This window comes from Salmo salar, chromosome ssa06, assembly GCF_905237065.1.
Source record: "Salmo salar chromosome ssa06, Ssal_v3.1, whole genome shotgun sequence".
Taxonomy (NCBI): Eukaryota; Metazoa; Chordata; class Actinopteri; order Salmoniformes; family Salmonidae; genus Salmo; species Salmo salar.
The window spans coordinates 24,943,110-24,963,263 of record NC_059447.1 but is presented as its reverse complement, the minus strand read 5'-3'; the positions used below and the strand labels follow the sequence as shown (position 1 = coordinate 24,963,263).

At 43.4% G+C, this 20,154-nt stretch overlaps 1 protein-coding gene across 3 annotated transcripts in view; it reads left to right on the top strand.

The window, feature by feature from the left end:
* The window catches only part of LOC106595870 (voltage-dependent T-type calcium channel subunit alpha-1I), a 142,360-nt gene that overhangs the window by 65,744 nt on the left and 56,462 nt on the right, over window positions 1-20,154 (top strand). For all 3 annotated transcript variants that reach the window (XM_045720030.1, XM_045720029.1, XM_045720028.1), the window contains exons 7-13: window positions 9,612-9,963; window positions 10,211-10,617; window positions 16,240-16,391; window positions 17,333-17,518; window positions 18,803-18,920; window positions 19,192-19,347; window positions 19,798-19,891. In XM_045720030.1, the coding sequence (XP_045575986.1) occupies window positions 9,612-9,963; window positions 10,211-10,617; window positions 16,240-16,391; window positions 17,333-17,518; window positions 18,803-18,920; window positions 19,192-19,347; window positions 19,798-19,891 (1,465 nt within the window). The remainder of the gene's footprint in view (window positions 1-9,611; window positions 9,964-10,210; window positions 10,618-16,239; window positions 16,392-17,332; window positions 17,519-18,802; window positions 18,921-19,191; window positions 19,348-19,797; window positions 19,892-20,154) is intronic.

The following is a 20,154-nucleotide window of genomic DNA, read 5'->3' as shown; positions in this document are numbered from 1 at the left end:
GATGTGTTCTGTCTCCTAGAGATGAATGTACTTCGGTGCAAAAAGTGCAAATCAATCCCAGAACAACAGCAAAAGACCTTGTGAAGATGCTGGAGGAAGCAGGTACAAAATAATCTATATCCACAGTAAAACAAGTCTTATATCGACATAACCTGAAAGGCCGCTCAGCAAGGAAGAAGCCACTGCTCCAAAACCGCCATAAAAAAAAGCCGGACTATGGTTTGCAACTGCACATGGGGACAAAGATCGTACTTTTTGGAGAAATGTCCTCTGGTCTGATGAAACAAAAATAGAACTGTTTGGCCATAATGACCATCGTTATGTTTGGAGGAAAAAGGGGGAGGCTTGCAAGCCGAAGAACACCATCCCAACTGTGAAGCATGGGTGTGGCAGCATCATGTTGTGGGGGTGCTTTGCTGCTGGAGGGACCGGTGCACTTCACCAAATAGATGGCATCATGAGGAAGAAATATTGTGTGGATATCTCAACATCTCAAGACATCAGTCAGGAAGTTAAAGCTTGGTCGCAAATGTGTCTTCCAAATGGACAATGACCCCAAGCATACTTCCAAAGTTGTGGCAAAATGGCTTAAGGACAACAAAGTCAAGGTATTGGAGTGGCCATCGCTGAGCCCTGACTTCAATCCTATAGAAAATGTGTGGGCAGAACTGAAAAAGCGTGTGCGAGCAAGGAGGCCTACAAACCTGACTCAGTTACACCAGCTCTGTCAGGAGGAATGGGCCAACATTCACCCAACTTATTGTGGGAAGCTTGTGGAAGGCTACCCGAACTTTTGACCCAAGTTAAACAATTTATAGGAAATGCTACCAAATACTAATTGAGAGTATGTAAACTTCTGCCCCACTGTGAATGTGATGAACGAAATAAAAGCTGAAATAAATCATTCTCTCTTCTATTATTCTGACATTTCACATTCTTAAACTGAAGTGGTGATCCTAACTGACCTAAGACAGGGAATTCTTACTAGGATTAAATGTCAGGAATTGTGAAAAATTTAGTTTAATAAATGTATTTGGTTAAGGTGTATGTAAACTTCCGACTTCAACTGTATATGCTTCCTGTTGATCAGAATAAGAAGTGGCTGTGTGTGTGGGCAGGAGTTTCTAAACACAATGCGTAAACAAACATATTGCGAGTTGGATTGAATGCCAGGCAGAATATCGGTGTACCATTAAATAGGCCTAATCATACTAACATGATTGCGTCACGGTGTTGTGTGATTAGCGTTCACTTGGTTGGCAGTCTGAAACAGAGGCTGACATTGGCATTCTGATTGTCAGCATCCTTCGAGACCTGGAGATAGGCGTCCAACCACAGCATAGTCACGTCTGTCTGGGGATAATGCAGCAACTTGATTGGCTTCAACCTGTGTGGGTGTGTCTGAACTTCTTCTGTATCTTCCTGCCAAGTTCTCATCTTCCTCTATCAGCTCCAATCGCCGTCATGTTAACCTGTTGCTTGGCAACTGACTGGTGACTGGCAGTTTTTCCCATAGTCACAGATCTAGGATCAGCTTACACTCCCAAAAGCTTTAATGTAACATTAGGGAGAAAGAAGTACAACTGACCATAGATCACTGTCTAGGAACAATGTATCCTACTGTTGAGTGGCCCTTTATCCCTGTGTGAAGACTCCTTAGGCACGGTGGGAGTGGAGCTGACCCTGTGGGGTACTATGTGTTGTTCTTAGTTAGAGCCATCCAGATCTTGATTCTATTGATGAAGGAATGATTGTCTAATGTGTTAGAGATATTCTGCTTGTCATTTGTTAGTATAATGTGTTACTCCTCTGGCCATCACTAAAATAAAGTCCTGCTCTATGTATTTGCCCTCCTACTCTCTTCCACCTCCTCTTTGGCTCTGGCCTCTCTACTCTCCATCTATTATCATCGTCCTCTTTCCCTCAGTCTGCAGTAGAGGTAAACCTAATGAAGTACCTCAAGATATGTCTGGATGCCTGGGGTCCCCCTGATTGTTATTCACTCATCTCAAAGCCACCTTGGTTCTTTTCTTATTTTCTCCATCTCTCCAGCAGTCTCTCTCTCTCTCTCTCTCTTTCTCTTTCTCTTTCTCTTTCTCTTTCTCTCTCTCTTTCTCTTTCTCTTTCTCTCTCTCTCGCTCTCTCTCGCTCTCTCTCGCTCTCTCTCGCTCTCTCTCGCTCTCTCTCTCTCTCGCTGTCTCTCTCTGTCTCGCTCTCAATTTAATTCAAAGGGCTTTACTAGCATGGAAAACATATCTTTACATTGCCAAAGCAAATGAAATAGATAATAAACAAAAGTGAAATAAACAAAAAAAAACATTACACTTACAAAAGTTCCAAAGAATAAAGACATTTCAAATGTCATGTTATGTCTATATACAGTGTTGAAACGATGTACAAATAGTTAAAGTACAAAAGGGAAAATAAATAAACATAGATATGGGTTGTATTTAAAATGGTGTTTGTTCTTCACTGGTTGCCCTTTTCTTGTGGCAACAGGTCACAAATCTTGCTGCTGTGATGACACACTGATATTTCACCCAGTAGATATGGGAGTTTATCAAAATTGGATTTGTTTGTGAATTCTTTGTGGGTCTATGTAATCTGAGGGAAATATGTGTCTCTGATATGGTCATACATTGGGCAGGAAGTTAGGAAGTGCAGCTCAGTTTCCACCTCATTTTGTGGGCAGTGTGCACATAGCCTTTCTTTTGAGAGACAGGTCTCCCTCTTTCTCTCTCTGGCTCTTTTATTTCTTCCTCTCTCTCTCTCTCTTTCATCCTCTCTTTCTCCCCCCTCTCTCCTTCCCTCTATATTAAGGGCTGGTATTAAGTGGAGGTATAAATCAAAGGTGGTCAGATGATCCTATCAGTGAGTTCTACTGTAATGAACTTACAGACTCTGAAGTTTGACCTCCAATCTTACTGCAGTGAAACAGATAGTTGACATTCTACTGTACTTCTAGGAAGGCTAGAATAAGTTGGCATTGATTTTGTCTGCTGCCTGTTTCAAGTTGATGTATCAGTGAAAGAAAGATGAGAGATGCATTGAAATACATGAAATCTTAAAGCTGAGTGACACCAAGAAGGGGAGGGTCTCATTCTGTTGGTGTGTGTGTGTGTGTGTGTGTGTGTGTGTGTGTGTGTGTGTGTGTGTGTGTGTGTGTGTGTGTGTGTGTGTGTGTGTGTATGTGTGTGTGTGTGCCTGCGTGTGATTCTGATCAGCAGGCTACTCTGATCCTAATCACCAGGAAGTTCAATAATACTGATTCACATTATTACTGCGTTATGCACACACACACACACACACACACACACACACACACACACACACACACACACACACACACACACACACACACCTGTCTGGAGGTGAATCAAAGGCCCCACACACCTGCAGACCAGCCCTGAACTAGGATCACAGATGGAGTGTTCCCCTCCCCTTCTCTCTACATATCTCTGTCCTCTCTACTCCCTTCTCCTCTTCTCTCTACATATCTCTGTCCTCTCTACTCCCTTCTCCCCTTCTCTCTACATATCTCTGTCCTCTCTACTCCCTTCTCCTCTTCTCTCTACATATCTCTGTCCTCTCTACTCCCTTCTCCTCTTCTCTCTACATATCTCTGTCCTCTCTACTCCCTTCTCCCCTTCTCTCTACATATCTCTGTCCTCTCTACTCCCTTCTCCTCTTCTCTCTACATATCTCTGTCCTCTCTACTCCCTTCTCCCCTTCTCTCTACATATCTCTGTCCTCTCTACTCCCTTCTCCTCTTCTCTCTACATATCTCTGTCCTCTCTACTCCCTTCTCCTCTTCTCTCTACGTATCTCTGTCCTCTCTACTCCCTTCTCCTCTTCTCTCTACATATCTCTGTCCTCTTTACTCCCTTCTCCCCTTCTCTCTACATATCTCTGTCCTCTCTACTCCCTTCTCCTCTTCTCTCTACGTATCTCTGTCCTCTCTACTCCCTTCTCCTCTTCTCTCTACATATCTCTGTCCTCTTTACTCCCTTCTCCCCTTCTCTCTACATATCTCTGTCCTCTCTACTCCCTTCTCCTCTTCTCTCTACGTATCTCTGTCCTCTCTACTCCCTTCTCCTCTTCTCTCTACATATCTCTGTCCTCTTTACTCCCTTCTCCTCTTCTCTCTACATATCTCTGTCCTCTCTACTCCCTTCTCCTCTTCTCTCTATATATCTCTGTCCTCTCTACTCCCTTCTCCTCTTCTCTCTACATATCTCTGTCCTCTCTACTCCCTTCTCCTCTTCTCTCTACGTATCTCTGTCCTCTGTACTCCCTTCTCCTCTTCTCTCTACATATCTCTGTCCTCTCTACTCCCTTCTCCCCTTCTCTCTACATATCTCTGTCCTCTCTACTCCCTTCTCCTCTTCTCTCTACGTATCTCTGTCCTCTCTACTCCCTTCTCCTCTTCTCTCTACGTATCTCTGTCCTCTCTACTCCCTTCTCCTCTTCTCTCTACATATCTCTGTCCTCTCTACTCCCTTCTCCTCTTCTCTCTACATATCTCTGTCCTCTCTACTCCCTTCTCCTCTTCTCTCTACATATCTCTGTCCTCTCTACTCCCTTCTCCTCTTCTCTCTACATATCTCTGTCCTCTCTACTCCCTTCTCCCCTTCTCTCTACATATCTCTGTCCTCTCTACTCCCTTCTCCCCTTCTCTCTACGTATCTCTGTCCTCTCTACTCCCTTCTCCACTTCTCAATACATATCTCTGTCCTCTCTACTCCCTTCTCCTCTTCTCTCTACATATCTCTGTCCTCTCTACTCCCTTCTCCTCTTCTCTCTACATATCTCTGTCCTCTCTACTCCCTTCTCCTCTTCTCTCTACATATCTCTGTCCTCTCTACTCCCTTCTCCCCTTCTCTCTACATATCTCTGTCCTCTCTACTCCCTTCTCCACTTCTCTCTACGTATCTCTGTCCTCTCTACTCCCTTCTCCACTTCTCAATACATATCTCTGTCCTCTCTACTCCCTTCTCCTCTTCTCTCTACATATCTCTGTCCTCTCTACTCCCTTCTCCTCTTCTCTCTACATATCTCTGTCCTCTCTACTCCCTTCTCCCCTTCTCTCTACATATCTCTGTCCTCTCTACTCCCTTCTCCTCTTCTCTCTACATATCTCTGTCCTCTCTACTCCCTTCTCCTCTTCTCTCTCCTTTCGCTCTCTTCTACAGTCTGCTGTGAAGATTTAGAGGCTGCCTGGCACACGGCTTTGCTCACTCTCCTCTCCTCTCTTATCTCCTCTCCTCCCTTCCTAGCTTCTCTACTCTCTCCTCTCCTCTCCTCAGCTCTCCGTCTTTAAAGAGGCTTAGTGCTGTGTTTAATAACTACACGTTGCTGCCACATCCGTCACACAGATCCACACACTCTGAGCCTGATCCACCTCTGGGAGAAGTGTGTGCTTGTGCATGTATGCTCGTTTGCCTGTGTGCGTGCTTGCATTAGTGTGGGTGAGTGTACAGATGTGCAATCTTAATTGGAATCTGCTATCTCACAGCAGGAAAATAATCCTGAAGCAACAGGAAATGTGAATTATTATGTGTATTATAATTAATGGACATTTCTTGTAGGGGTTGATACATTTTTATTAAGGCCAAATCAAGTCTGTGGAAATTACAAACTTTGAATACAATACAATTTGCATGTGAATATAGCTTATGTGTGTGATGTTTGGAAGGCCACAGAGGTGTGTATAGCTACCCCTATGGGTTTTTCTGGGTGGGGTTCAGTGGGTTGTCTATCTCTCCTGTTGGTCTGATCAGGAGAGTGAAGCTGTGCAGCAGAACCTAACAACTCAATACACCCCTTCCTGCCCTGCAGTCTACCTGTCAGATAACACTGACAGGTGGACTGCAGTGTATACCGTGTGTATTAACACAGAGAAAGTATTAACAGAGAGAGAGAGAGAGAGTATTAACAGAGAGAGAGAGTATTAACAGAGAGAGAGAGTATTAACAGAGAGAGAGAGAGTATTAACAAGAGAGAGAGAGTATTAACAGAGAGAGAGAGTATTAACAGAGAGAAGGAGTATTAACAGAGAGAGAGAGTATTAACACAGAGAGAGAGTATTAACACAGAGAGAGAGAGTATTAACAGAGAGAGAGTATTATAAACAGAGAGAGTATTAACACAGAGAGGGTGTGAGTATTTACACAGAGAGAGTATTAACACAGAGAGATTGAGAGTATTAACAGAGAGAGAAAGAGTATTAACAGAGAGAGAGAGAGTATTATAAACAGAGAGAGAGTAGTATTAACAGAGAGAGATATTATAAACAGAGAGAGAGAATATTAGAAACAGAGAGTATTATAAACAGAGAGAGAGAATATTATAAACAGAGAGTATTATAAACAGAGAGAGAGAGAGACATAGTATTATAAACAAAGAGTATTATTAACAGAGAGTATTATTAACAGAGAGTATTATTAGCAGAGAGTATTATAAACAGAGAGTATTAATAAACAGAAAGTATTATAAATAGAGAGTATTATAAACAGAGAGTATTATAAACATAGAGTATTAATAAACAGAAAGTATTATAAATAGAGAATATTATAAACAGAGAGTATTATAAACAGAGAGTATTACAAACAGAGTGTATTAACAGAGAGATAGTATTAACACAGAGAGAGTATTAACACAGAGAGGGTGAGAGTATTTACACGGAGAGAGTATTAACAGAGAGAGAGAGTATTAACAGAGAGAGAGAGAGTATTAACAGAGAGAGAGAGAGTATTAACAGAGAGAGAGAGTATTAACAGAGAGAGAGAGTATTAACAGAGAGAAGGAGTATTAACAGAGAGAGAGAGTATTAACACAGAGAGAGTATTAACACAGAGAGAGAGTATTAACAGAGAGAGATTATTATAAACAGAGAGAGAGTATTATAAACAGAGAGGGTGTGAGTATTTACACAGAGAGAGTATTAACACAGAGAGATTGAGAGTATTAACAGAGAGAGAGAGTATTAACAGAGAGAGAGTATTAACAGAGAGAGAGAGTATTATAAACAGAGAGAGAGTAGTATTAACAGAGAGAGATATTATAAACAGAGAGAGAGAATATTAGAAACAGAGAGTATTATAAACAGAGAGAGAGAATATTATAAACAGAGAGTATTATAAACAGAGAGAGAGAGACATAGTATTATAAACAAAGAGTATTATTAACAGAGAGTATTATTAGCAGAGAGTATTATAAACAGAGAGTATTAATAAACAGAAAGTATTATAAATAGAGAGTATTATAAACAGAGAGTATTATAAACATACAGTATTAATAAACAGAAAGTATTATAAATAGAGAATATTATAAACAGAGAGTATTATAAACAGAGAGTATTACAAACAGAGTGTATTAACAGAGAGATAGTATTAACACAGAGAGAGTATTAACACAGAGAGGGTGAGAGTATTTACACAGAGAGAGTATTAACACAGAGAGATTGAGAGTATTAACAGAGAGAGAGTATTAACAGAGAGAGAGAGTATTAACAGAGAGAGAGTATAAACAGAGAGAGAGAGTTTTAACAGGGAGAGAGAGAGAGAGAGAGAGAGAGAGATTATTAACAGAGAGAGAGTATTAACAGATAGAGAGTATTAACAGAGAGAGAGTATAAACAGAGAGAGAGAGTATTAACAGAGAGAGAGAGAGAGAGAGAGATAGAGAGTATTATACACAGAGAGAGAGAGAGAATATTATAAACAGAGAGTATTATTAACAGAGAGTATTATAAACAGAGAGAGAGAGTATTATAAACAGAGAGTATTATAAACAGAGTATTATAAACAAAGAGTATTATTAACAGAGAGTATTATAAACAGAGAGTATTAATAAACAGAAAGTATTATAAACAGAGAGTATTATAAACAGAGAGTATTAATTAACAGTGAGTATTATAAACAGAGAGTATTAATAAACGGAGAGTATTATAAACAGAGAGTATTATAAACAGAGAGTATTAATAAACAGAGAGTATTATAAACAGAGAGTATTATAAACAGAGAGTATTATAAACAGAGAATATTAATAAACAGAGAGTATTATAAACAGAGAGTATAATAAACAGAGAGTATAATAAACAGAGAGTATTAATAAACAGAGAGTATTATAAACAGAGAGTATTATAAACAGAGAGTATTATAAACAGAGAGTATTATAAACAGAGAATATTAATAAACAGAGAGTATTATAAACAGAGAGTATTATAAACAGAGAGTATTATAAACAGAGAGTATTATAAACAGAGAATATTAATAAACAGAGAGTATTATAAACAGAGAGTATTATAAACAGAGAGTATTAATAAATAAACAGAGAGTATTATAAACAGAGAGTATTATAAACAGAGTATTATAAACAGAGAGTATTATAAACAGAGAGTATTATAAACAGAGTGAGACATTGTGTCTACTTGCATTGGGTATCATCTTTTATTTATTTTTTCTGTCTCTCCTGATAACACTCTGTTAGAAACTAACATCACACTAGCATCGCTAAGGGGGAAACAGCACACAAACAGCACACTTTATTAGCATCAATGCTAACTTGAGAGGAAAAAACAGCAACAGTGTATACTGTATATTCGGATGGGTAGAAGGTGGTCGACCAATACTGAAGGAGACTTACTGTTTACATCTAACTCCCAAGTGATGAGACCAGAGGCAGATCTTGATTCTAATGATGAAGGAATGATTGTCTAATGTGTTAGAGATATTCTGCTTGTCATTTGTTAGTATAATGTGTTACTCCTCTGGCCATCACTAAAATAAAGTCCTGCTCTATGTATTTGCCCTCCTACTCTCTTCCACCTCCTCTTTGGCTCTGGCCTCTCTACTCTCCATCTATTATCATCGTCCTCTTTCCCTCAGTCTGCAGTAGAGGTAAACCTAATGAAGTACCTCAAGATATGTCTGGAGGCCTGGGGTCCCCCTGATTGTTATTCACTCATCTCAAAGCCAAAAAGTGAATCTTGCGTGCGCTGATCAGCAACCCCGTTATAGACTACCAGTGGTCTTCCACTGTCTGTATCTGTGTGTTTCTGGTTGGCCTTCAGCACTCACTACAGTAACTCTGTGTTTCTGGTTGGCCTTCAGCACTCACTACAGTAACTCTGTGTTTCTGGTTGGCCTTCAGCACTCACTACAGTAACTCTGTGTTTCTGGTTGGCCTTCAGCACTCACTACAGTAACTCTGTGTTTCTGGTTGGCCTTCAGCACTCACTACAGTAACTCTGTGTTTCTGGTTGGCCTTCAGCACTCACTACAGTAACTCTGTGTTTCTGGTTGGCCTTCAGCACTCACTACAGTAACTCTGTGTTTCTGGTTGGCCTTCAGCACTCACTACAGTAACTCTGTGTTTCTGGTTGGCCTTCAGCACTCACTACAGTAACTCTGTGTTTCTGGTTGGCCTTCAGCACTCACTACAGTAACTCTGTGTTTCTGGTTGGCCTTCAGCACTCACTACAGTAACTCTGTGTTTCTGGTTGGCCTTCAGCACTCACTACAGTAACTCTGTGTTTCTTGTTGGCCTTCAGCACTCACTACAGTAACTCTGTGTTTCTAACTCACCTCTGACTATCCACCACTTCACAGATTGGCTCGTTCTTCATGATCAACCTGTGTCTGGTGGTCATCGCCACCCAGTTCAGTGAGACCAAGCAGCGGGAGCACCAGCTGATGCAGGAGCAGCGGGCCCAGTGCCTGTCCTCCTCTACCCTGGCCAGCCTGCATGAACCGGGGGACTGCTACGAAGAGCTCTTCCAGCTGGTCTGCCACATGCTGCGCAAGGCCCGCAGGAGATCTGTAGCCCTGTATAACCAACTGAGGGGAAGGCCTCTGCCACCACCGCCCACTAGAGGGAGAGGAAGAGGAGGAGGAAGAGGAGGAAGGGAAGGAGGAGGGAGTGCGAACGGAGGGGAACGGCATCACCTGAGGCAGCCACGACGTAAGTGGGAGGCAGCGGGTGGGAGTATGAGAGAGAGAGTTTTTGTTAAATGTCGAAACTTTCACTCTTTCACATTGTTTGGTGTGAGCCAGTGAGATGAGTCTTGTTTAATCTCTCGACTTTCAAACCTCTTTGGCGTTAGCAAACGCTGGCTTTCATGGATATAGTGCGACAATGTGAAAGTGGATATTGATGCTGTTAGTGACATGCTGATTCTTTCTCACACTCCCTCTCCATCTTTCATTAGAATTTCAATGTCCTCACCAAAGCAAGCTGGACCCAATCCACAGCTCCCAACCCCTGGGCAACTCCATCGCCCTGGCCGTCCCTCAGAACACAGAGGACTGCCCTCAGTGCGCTGCGGCACTGTCACTCAGGGAAGGGGCGGGAGCTGTGGGCGACTCGGCCAATGGGGAAGAGGAGGAGGGGACCGTGGAGGAGACGGACAGGGAGGAGAACCACTTAGAGGAGAAAGCGGAAGAGGGGGAGGGAGTGAAGAGGAAGAGGAGGTCATGTTTTGGACACTGTAAGGACATGTGGGATGAGATGAGGAAGAAACTTTGGGGCATCGTGGAGAGCAAATACTTCAATAGAGGAATTATGATCGCTATTCTCATCAATACTATCAGCATGGGGATAGAACACCACAACCAGGTAAATATACTATTCTCATCAATAGTATCAGCATGAACCCCACAACCAGGTAAATATACTATTCTCATCAATACTATCAGCATGAACCCCACAACCAGGTAAATATACTATTCTCATCAATACTATCAGCATGAACCCCACAACCAGGTAAATATACTATTCTCATCAATACTATCAGCATGAACCCCACAACCAGGTAAATATACTATTCTCATCAATACTATCAGCATGAACCCCACAACCAGGTAAATATACTATTCTCATCAATACTATCAGCATGAACCCCACAACCAGGTAAATATACTATTCTCATCAATACTATCAGCATGAACCCCACAACCAGGTAAATATACTATTCTCATCAATACTATCAGCATGAACCCCACAACCAGGTAAATATACTATTCTCATCAATACTATCAGCATGAACCCCACAACCAGGTAAATATACTATTCTCATCAATACTATCAGCATGAACCCCACAACCAGGTAAATATACTATTCTATCAATACTATCAGCATGAACACCACAACCAGGTAAATATACTATTCTCATCAATACTATCAGCATGAACCCCACAACCAGGTAAATATACTATTCTCATCAATACTATCAGCATGAACCCCACAACCAGGTAAATATACTATTCTCATCAATACTATCAGCATGAACCCCACAACCAGGTAAATATACTATTCTCATCAATACTATCAGCATGAACCCCACAACCAGGTGAACTATAACACAGTCAGGGAGTACAGCACATATACACAATGTGCACAACAACAGTATTGCTCTTCAGTCCCCAAAGCTAACCCATTGACTTTAGCTTAGTGGGCTAACAAGGTCGAGATTCGTCCAATGAATGACTCACAAGTAGTAAAAGTCACTAGAAGTCAGATATCAGTGACGTACATGGAACACTATCAATATGGGAATTTATTGTTCCATTATACACCCGATAGACCACCACAATGATATCACTGGAAAACAGCTAGGTAGGTACACCTCAACCTGCTTTTGGTGCTGTCTGGCTGGCTGGCTGGCTTCTCTCCTGAGAGAGACAGAGGAAGAGAGGAAGGGAGAGAGCTCCCTGTGTGGAAGGGGTGTGGTAGCTTCATGCCAAAATACACCCACCCTGGCTGTTACATAACCACTCCTACCTCCCTCAACCCCTCTCTTTCTCTATCTCTCTCTCTCCCTCCCTCCTGCCTCACACCCCTCCTTTCCCTGCCTCTTTTTGTCTCCCTCCTCCCCTGTCTCTGTCCATCCCTCCCTCTCTCTCTCCCTTCTCCATTCTGTCTCCCTCCATCTCTCTCTCCCTCCCTCCCTCTGTCTTCATCTCTCATCCACCCCCTCACTCCTTGACGACATGCAGAGGAGTCGGTTCTCTCATTTCTGAAGACTCTAAAAATAACAGAGGGATGTGGGGAGAGGAGGAGAGGAGGACAGGAACTCACCGAGAGAGAAGAGGGAGCAGACTCCTGTTACGCAGCATTTTCAGCTCTATTCCTGTATGAATGTGCACACACACACACACACACACACACACACACACACACACACAACACACACACACACACACACACACACACACACACACACACACACACACACACACACACACACACACCAACAGCAGTACACACACCACACACACACACCACACACACACCAAAAGCATTACACACACCACACACACACACCACACACACCAACAGCATTACACACACCACACACACCACACACACACACACACACACACACACACACACACACACACACACACACACACACACACACCAACAGCATACACACACCACACACACACACACACACACACACACACACACACACACACACACACACACACACTACACACCACACACCATTACACACACCACACACCACACACACACACACCACACACACACATGCAACACACACCAACAGCATTACACACACACACACACACACACACACACACACACACACACACACACACACACACACACACACACACACACACACACACACACACACACACACACCACACTCCAACAGCGTTACACAATGGTCTCTCTTGGCTGAGGCAGAGGCGGTGCAGTAGATTTGTAAGTGTTGTTCCAGGGGGTTGTGTTCTAGAACTGAAAGCGTATGTGTTTCCCTCTTTGGTAACAGGACTTACTGAAACTGTATTTGATCAATCCCATGAGGGAAGGATTACATGACATGTATTAACCTCCCTGGGCAGTCAACAGCCAGTGGAATCGCGTGGCGCAAAATACAAATACCTCAAAAATGCTATTTCTCAAACATATGACTATTTTACACCATTTTAAAGACAAGACTCTTGTTAATCTAACCACGTTGTCCGATTTCAAAAAGGCTTTACAGCGAAAGCAAAACATTAGATTATGTCAGGAGAGTACCCTGCCAGAAATAATCACACAGCCATTTTCAAAGCAAGCATATATGTCACAAAAACCAAAACCACAGCTAAATGCAGCACTAACATTTGATGATCTTCATCGGATGACACTCCTAGGACATTATGTTATACAATACATGCATGTTTTGTTCAATCAAGTTCATATTTATGTCAATAACCAGCTTTTTACATTAGCATGTGATGTTCAGAACTAGCATACCCACCGCAAACTTACGGTGAATTTACTAAATTACTCACGATTAACATTCACAAAATACATATAAATTATTTTAAGAATTATAGATACAGAACTCCTTTATGCAATCACGGTGTCAGATTTTAAAATAGCTTTTTGGCGAAAGCACATTTTGCAATATTCTGAGTACATAGCCCGGCCATCACGGCTAGCTAATTTGACACTCACCAAGTTTGGCCCTCACCAAACTCAGATTTACTATAAGAAAAATTGGATTACCTTTGCTGTTCTACATCAGAATGCACTCCCAGGACTTCTACTTCAACAACAAATGTTGTTTTGGTTCCAAATAATCCATAGTTATATTCAAATACCTCCGTTTTGTTCGTGCGTTCAGGTCAGTATCCGAAGGGTGACGCGCGAGCGTATTTCGTGACAAAAAATATAAAATATTCCATTACCGTACTTCGAAGCATGTCAAACGCTGTTTAAAATCAATTTTTATGCTATTTTTCTCGTAAAATAGCAATAATATTCCAACCGGGCGATGTTGTATTCATTCAAAGGCTGAAAGAAAAAAATGGAGAATTCACATGAACGCGCATCTCCAGTGTCACTGTTCACTGCCTGACCACTCACAAAATCTCCTGCTGTTTTTCGCCCAGAGACAGGAGAGACGTCATTCTACTTTCTGGCACCTTCTGAGAGCCAATGGAAGCCTTAGAAAATGTCACGTTACAGCAGAGATGCTGTATTTTCGATAGAGATGCCACAGAAGGAGAACAAATTGTCAGACAGGGCACTTTCTGTATGGAATCTTCTCAGGTTTTGGCCTGCCATATGAGTTCTGTTAGACTCACAGACACCATTCAAAGAGTTTTAGAAACTTTCGAGTGTTTTCTATCCAAATCTACCAATTATATGCCTATTCTCGTTTCTGGGCAAGAGTAGTAACCAGTTTAAATCGGGTATGTTTTTTATCCGGCCGTGCAAATACTGCCCCCTAGCCCCAACAGGTTTTAAGAGCCTACTGTGAGGATATGACCTTCACTAGATGTCCTTCGGATTCGTTACTTGTAGTCTTCATTCAGAGTTGCTGTGTATGTGTGTGTTTGTGTTTGTGTGTGTGTGTTGTGTGTGACTACTTCTCTGACTCATCAGCATTCGTCTTTCACATCAATGGTAGCATGACTGAGAGGCTCCCCTATTAGCATGTGTATACAGCATGTGTGTAGGGGGGGCTTACACATTTATATTCAGTAAACATTCAATGATAAAAACAAGAGAACTACAAAGAGAGAAGGATGGAGAAAAGAGAGGGAGGGAGAGGGATGGAGAAAAGATAGGGAGGGATGGAGAAAAGAGAGGGAGAGAGGGATGTGAAGGAAGGGAGGTGCAAGTATCTGTGAGGGAGGAAATGAAAGACAGGAAGGAGGGATGAAAGGGTAAACAGGGGAGGGAGGGAGGGAGGGAGGGAGGGAGGGAGGGAGGGAGGGAGGGAGGGAGGGAGGGAGGGAGGGAGGGAGGGAGGGAGGGAGGGAGGGAGGGAGGGAGGGAGGGAGGGAGGGGAGGGGAGGAACGTGGAGGGAGATAGAAGGTATTGGAGGGAGGTACAAAGTGATAGGAGGAAGAGGAACATGGAGGGAGATAGAAGGTGATAGGAGGAAGAGGAACATGGAGGGAGATAGGTGAGAAAAATAGAGCGATGTTTATTTTTTATTTTTTATTTTTTTATTGACCCAACAAAATCAACTTTGTCTTATATTTAAATTTTTTACAGCTTTTTTTGTTACATATAAATTGTACACACATTTCATATACAGTACAGGCTACTTTTATACACATTAATTACACAACAAAAACATGTAAAATATAGTTTTTTTTATACATGAAATAGGTTGAATATTTACATAATCAAAACTCCCTTCGGCCCATCGTCCCACATAGTTCTTGACTTAATTTCTCTCGTGAATGATTTGATTTCTCTAAAGAGAAACGGCCCGTTGAGCTCACAAAAAATAAATACATGGAATTCAAGTAATTGAACCGATGTTGGCCAATTAGTTATTTAATAACCCCCAAAAATAAGGACATTTGGGTTAATCAGTCAGCACTAGATCTCATCCTCTCCTCTCTTCATCCACTCATCTCCTCCACCATGCCTGCCAGTGGAGGGGGGCTCTGTTCTTCTCCTTCTTTTGTTTTCTTCTTCTCTTGTTTTTTTCTTTCTCTGAGCTGATCCATGGAGAGATATTGATCACAGAGAGATGGGAGTGTCTGGTAATGAGACAAAGAGAGAGAGATAGAGGGAGGGTGATGGAGAGAGGGAAGAGAGGAACACAGGATTAGAGGAGAAGAAAGAGTGTCTTGGCTAGCATGTATGTCTTCTGTCTTTGATACAGATTGCTCTGGTGATCACAGATACAATCTGATCAATATCACATGCACACTGTGGAGTGTGTGTGTGTGTGTGTGTGTGTGTGTGTGTGTGTGTGTGTGTGTGTGTGTGTGTGTGTGTGTGTGTGTGTGTGTGTGTGTGTGTGTGTGTGTGTGTGTGTGTGTGTGTGTGTGTGTGTGTGTGAGTGTGTGCACAATCTTCCAGACAGAAAATGGCTGCACTACATCCCTTTGCTCCCTCCCTCGGTCTCTCTGAAAACAATAACATGACATTTTAGGCCAGTGTTCATATTGTCTCTTTTCTCGCTTTCATTGGTAAAAGCTACCGCGCCACTGAGCTGGATTTAGCACACTATATCAAGTTGTGTAGCTTGTTGTGTTGTGTTGCAGTCTATGTGACAGGTTTGTACAGGTGTCTCAGTACTGAAGCTGTGTTGGTTGTCTGCAGTTTCATATTTTTCAATTGTTGAAGGCGGTATTATAATAACAATACCAAAATAACCTACCATATCTTGCTGTCTTCATTCCTCCATCTCTTTAAATGTGTTTCTCTCTCTCTGCGTTCTATTTCTTTTGAATCTTTCTCCCCCTTCCAGCCGGAGGAGCTGACTAACGTGTTGGAGATCAGTAACATTGTGTTCACCAGTATGTTCACCCTGGAAATGATCCTCAAGCTGACCGCCTTTGGCTTCTTCGCCTACCTGAGGAACCCCTACAACATCTTCGACGGCATCATCGTCATCATCAGGTCGGGGGGCCTGCCCAACATGACCACAGAATGTTACCAGAATGTTACAGGAAATATGTTACCAGAATGTTACCAGAACGTTACAGGAATGATGTTACAGTTACCATGTCAGAATGTCACAGCTTTGGGATGTCAGTTGGAATGTTAGAATGATGGATAATGTATTGTCTCCTTGGGTGTTTGGGTTGGCATTGGAAAATTCTGACAGCTGAATGTTCCCGATGGTTTCTGTTGGGATCAGAGGGGAAATTAGGAAACGTTGCTGTCTGGATTTGTGTCTTCTCTTTTTTTCTCTTCCTTTCTCTGCCTGTCTCACTCATCTTTTCTTCTCTCTCCTCTCCCCTTTCTCCTCACTCCTCTCCCCTTTCTCCTCACTCCTCTCTCCTCACTCCTCTCTCCTCTGTCCTCTCTCCTGTCTCCTCTCTCTCCTCACTCCTCACTCCTCACTCCTCTCTCCTCTCTCCTCTCTCCTCGCTCCTCATTCCTCTTTCCTCTCTCCTATCTCCTCTCTCCTCTCTCCCCTTTCTCCTCACTCCTCTCTCCTCTCTCCTGTCTCCTCTCTCCTCACTCCTCTCTCCTCACTCCTCACTCCTCTCTCCTCTCTCCTCACTCCTCTCTCCTCTCCCCTTTCTCCTCACTCCTCTCTCTCCTCTCCCCTTTCTCCTCACTCCTCTCCCCTTTCTCCTCACTCCTCACTCCTCACTCCTCTCTCCTCTCTCCTCTCCCCTTTCTCTTCTCTCCTCACTCCTCTCTCCTTTCTCCTCTCTCCTCTCTCCTCACTCCTCTCTCCTCACTCCTCTCTCCTCACTCCTCTCTCCTCTCTCCTGTCTCCTCTCTCCTCACTCCTCTCTCCTCACTCCTCACTTCTCTCTCTTCCCCTATTCTCTCTTTCTGCATCCATCTGTTTCATCCCTCCTTCCATCTCTCTCTCCCCTCTGCAGTGTGTGTGAGATCATAGGTCAGTCTGATGGAGGTCTGTCTGTCCTGAGGACCTTCAGACTGTTGAGGGTGATCAAGCTGGTGCGCTTCATGCCAGCACTACGCAGACAGCTGGTGGTGCTGATGAAGACCATGGACAACGTGGCCACCTTCTGCATGCTCCTCATGCTCTTCATATTCATCTTCAGGTATAGGCATGTGTGTGTCTGTCCCCTCGCTCTGTCTGTCCCCTCTCTCTGTCTGCTCCTCTCTCTGTCTGTCTCCTCTCTCTGTCCGTCTCCTCTCTCTGTCTGCTCCTCTCTCTGTCTGTCTCCTCTCTCTGTCTGTCTCCTCTTTCTGTCTGTCTCCTCTCTCTGTCTGTCTCCTCTCTCTGTCTGTCTCCTCTCTCTGTCTGTCTCCTCTCTCTGTCTGTCTCCTCTCTCTGTCTGTCTCCTCTCTCTGTCTGCTCCTCTCTCTGTCTGTCTCCTCTCTCTGTCTGCTCCTCTCTCTGTCTGTCTCCTCTCTCTGTCTGTCTCCTAACTCTAACTGTCTCCTCTCTCTGTCTGCTCCTCTCTCTCTCTTTCTCCTTTCTCTGTCTGTCTCCTCTCTCTGTCTGTCTCCTCTCTCTGTCTGTCTCCTCTCTCTGTCTGTCTCCTCTCTCTGTCTGGCTCCTCTCTCTGTCTGCTCCTCTCTCTGTCTGTCTCCTCTCTCTGTCTGTCTCCTCTCTCTGTCTGTCTCCTCTCTCTGTCTGTCTCCTCTCTCTGTCTGCTCCTCTCTCTGTCTGTGTGTGTGTTGTCTGTGAGGTTAGTAATGTAGAGGCTAGTCCCCTCCAGCTTCAGAAGAGCAATGGCCTCCTTGTTTGAGTGACAGGACCATAAGCAGTAGAGTGTGATTGATAGAGAGGAGAGCAATAACAGAGAGCATTCCCCTGGTGTTCATCGAGACATGCGTACAAACACACACACACACCCTGCAGCACTGCAATCTCACATAAGTGCACTGAGCAGATGGTAGCGGGCTAGCGATGGAGTGAGCTAACAGACTCCCGCTACCCTATCTATCTTCCCACTGTAGCTGCTTGGGATTTGTGAATGTTATTGATTCCTGCTGCCGCTCCTGAAGGCACTATGGGTATTGAATCCACTCTGGTGTTACACTGTTCTATTCACAGCCCTTCCCTTGTCACTTGTTAGAAGAAGCTCTGAGGCGCTACTTCTCCATGTAGGAAGTGTATGTTTTCAAAACCAGAAGCCCCAAATATACTGCTTACTGTTTTATTCAGGTGCTGACTTTTCTGTGTGTGTGTGTGTGTGTGTGTGTGTGTGTGTGTGTGTGTGTGTGTGTGTGTGTGTGTGTGTGTGTGTGTGTGTGTGTGTGTGTGTGTGTGTGTGTGTGTGTGTGTGTGTGTGTGTGTGTGTGTGTGTGTTAGGTGTATCGTGCTGCAACTAATGAATGTTACTGTTTATAGTTGACATATCTCTGTCCTATTCCAGTATCCTGGGGATGCATATCTTTGGCTGTAAGTTCAGTCTGAAGACAGAGACTGGAGACACTGTTCCTGACAGGAAGAACTTTGACTCTCTACTGTGGGCCATTGTCACTGTGTTTCAGGTATAGAACACACACACATATGCAAATGCATAGAAAGTGCACGCATAAACCCACACACACACACGCGCACACTGGCAGAAACACACACACAGGCAGAAACACAAACACACACACACACACACATTTAGTTGCATTCACGTGCAACTCAATGTGGTTTCCTGGACATTTCAGAAGGGGTACCACAAAGTTATATTTCAGGCCCTGTTCAGTTCCCTTATGTGAAAGGCAAAGCTGTATAAGCTGTATACGTTAATCTATATGCTATATGCAGATTCTGACTCAGGAAGACTGGAACATGGTGCTGTATAATGGAATGGCCTCCACCTCTCCCTGTGCTGCTCTCTACTTTGTGGCTCTAATGACCTTTGGCAACTACGTCCTCTTCAACCTGCTGGTGGCCATCTTGGTAGAGGGCTTTCAGGCTGAGGTAAGACCAGAGATTTTGTAACTTTTATTAGTCCTCCATTGTTGGTGAATTTCCACTCACAGGCTTAGCTCCAGTATGGTAAAACTGTCTGTCAGAGATACATGAATCATTAATGAGACAGGCAAGGGTGGTCTGAGTCTCTAGGGCAAGTCTGGAGGATGTGGTAACCTGTTCTGATTGGATAGAGCTCTTAGCTAAAGAGCAGATTGGGCACTTAAGAAACTGACTCTGACTGCCTGGCTCTGTAGCTTTTAGTAAATCAAGGCTGGGATAAAACTTTAAAAGTCACTTAGATGGCCTACCTCTCGGATACTTTCAGAATGAGGCCAGGTAAGATTGACGTTTTCTATTTAAATATGCCTGTGGCTGTTGTCATAGTTCTAATTGCTCTTTCTTTCGCTCCTTCCCTCCACCCCTCTCTCCCTCTCTCCCTCTCTCCTCTGGAAACAGGGGGATGCCAACCGGTCGTACTCCGAAGACGACAGGTCCTCATGTAACTTTGACGAGAACTCTGACAAGCTGAAGGACTCTCTTCATCTCTCTGGTATGGCTCAGGCATAAAGCTATACTGTAGAAACTGCTTTTTAGAGCCGTAGAAACTGTAGAAACACTGCCTTGCAAAGCCGCAATGGCTGAACAGGGTCACTGGGAGAAGTTAGTTGTACAGCAACCACTACAAGGCAGATTTCATTGACTTCTATATTGAGTCAGGGAAGCAGCATAACTCACCAAGGGGACAGTTCACCCAGTCTATTAAGGCCATTGCTAATGTCAAACCTCCATTTTTCAAAAGATGTATGAAGGATT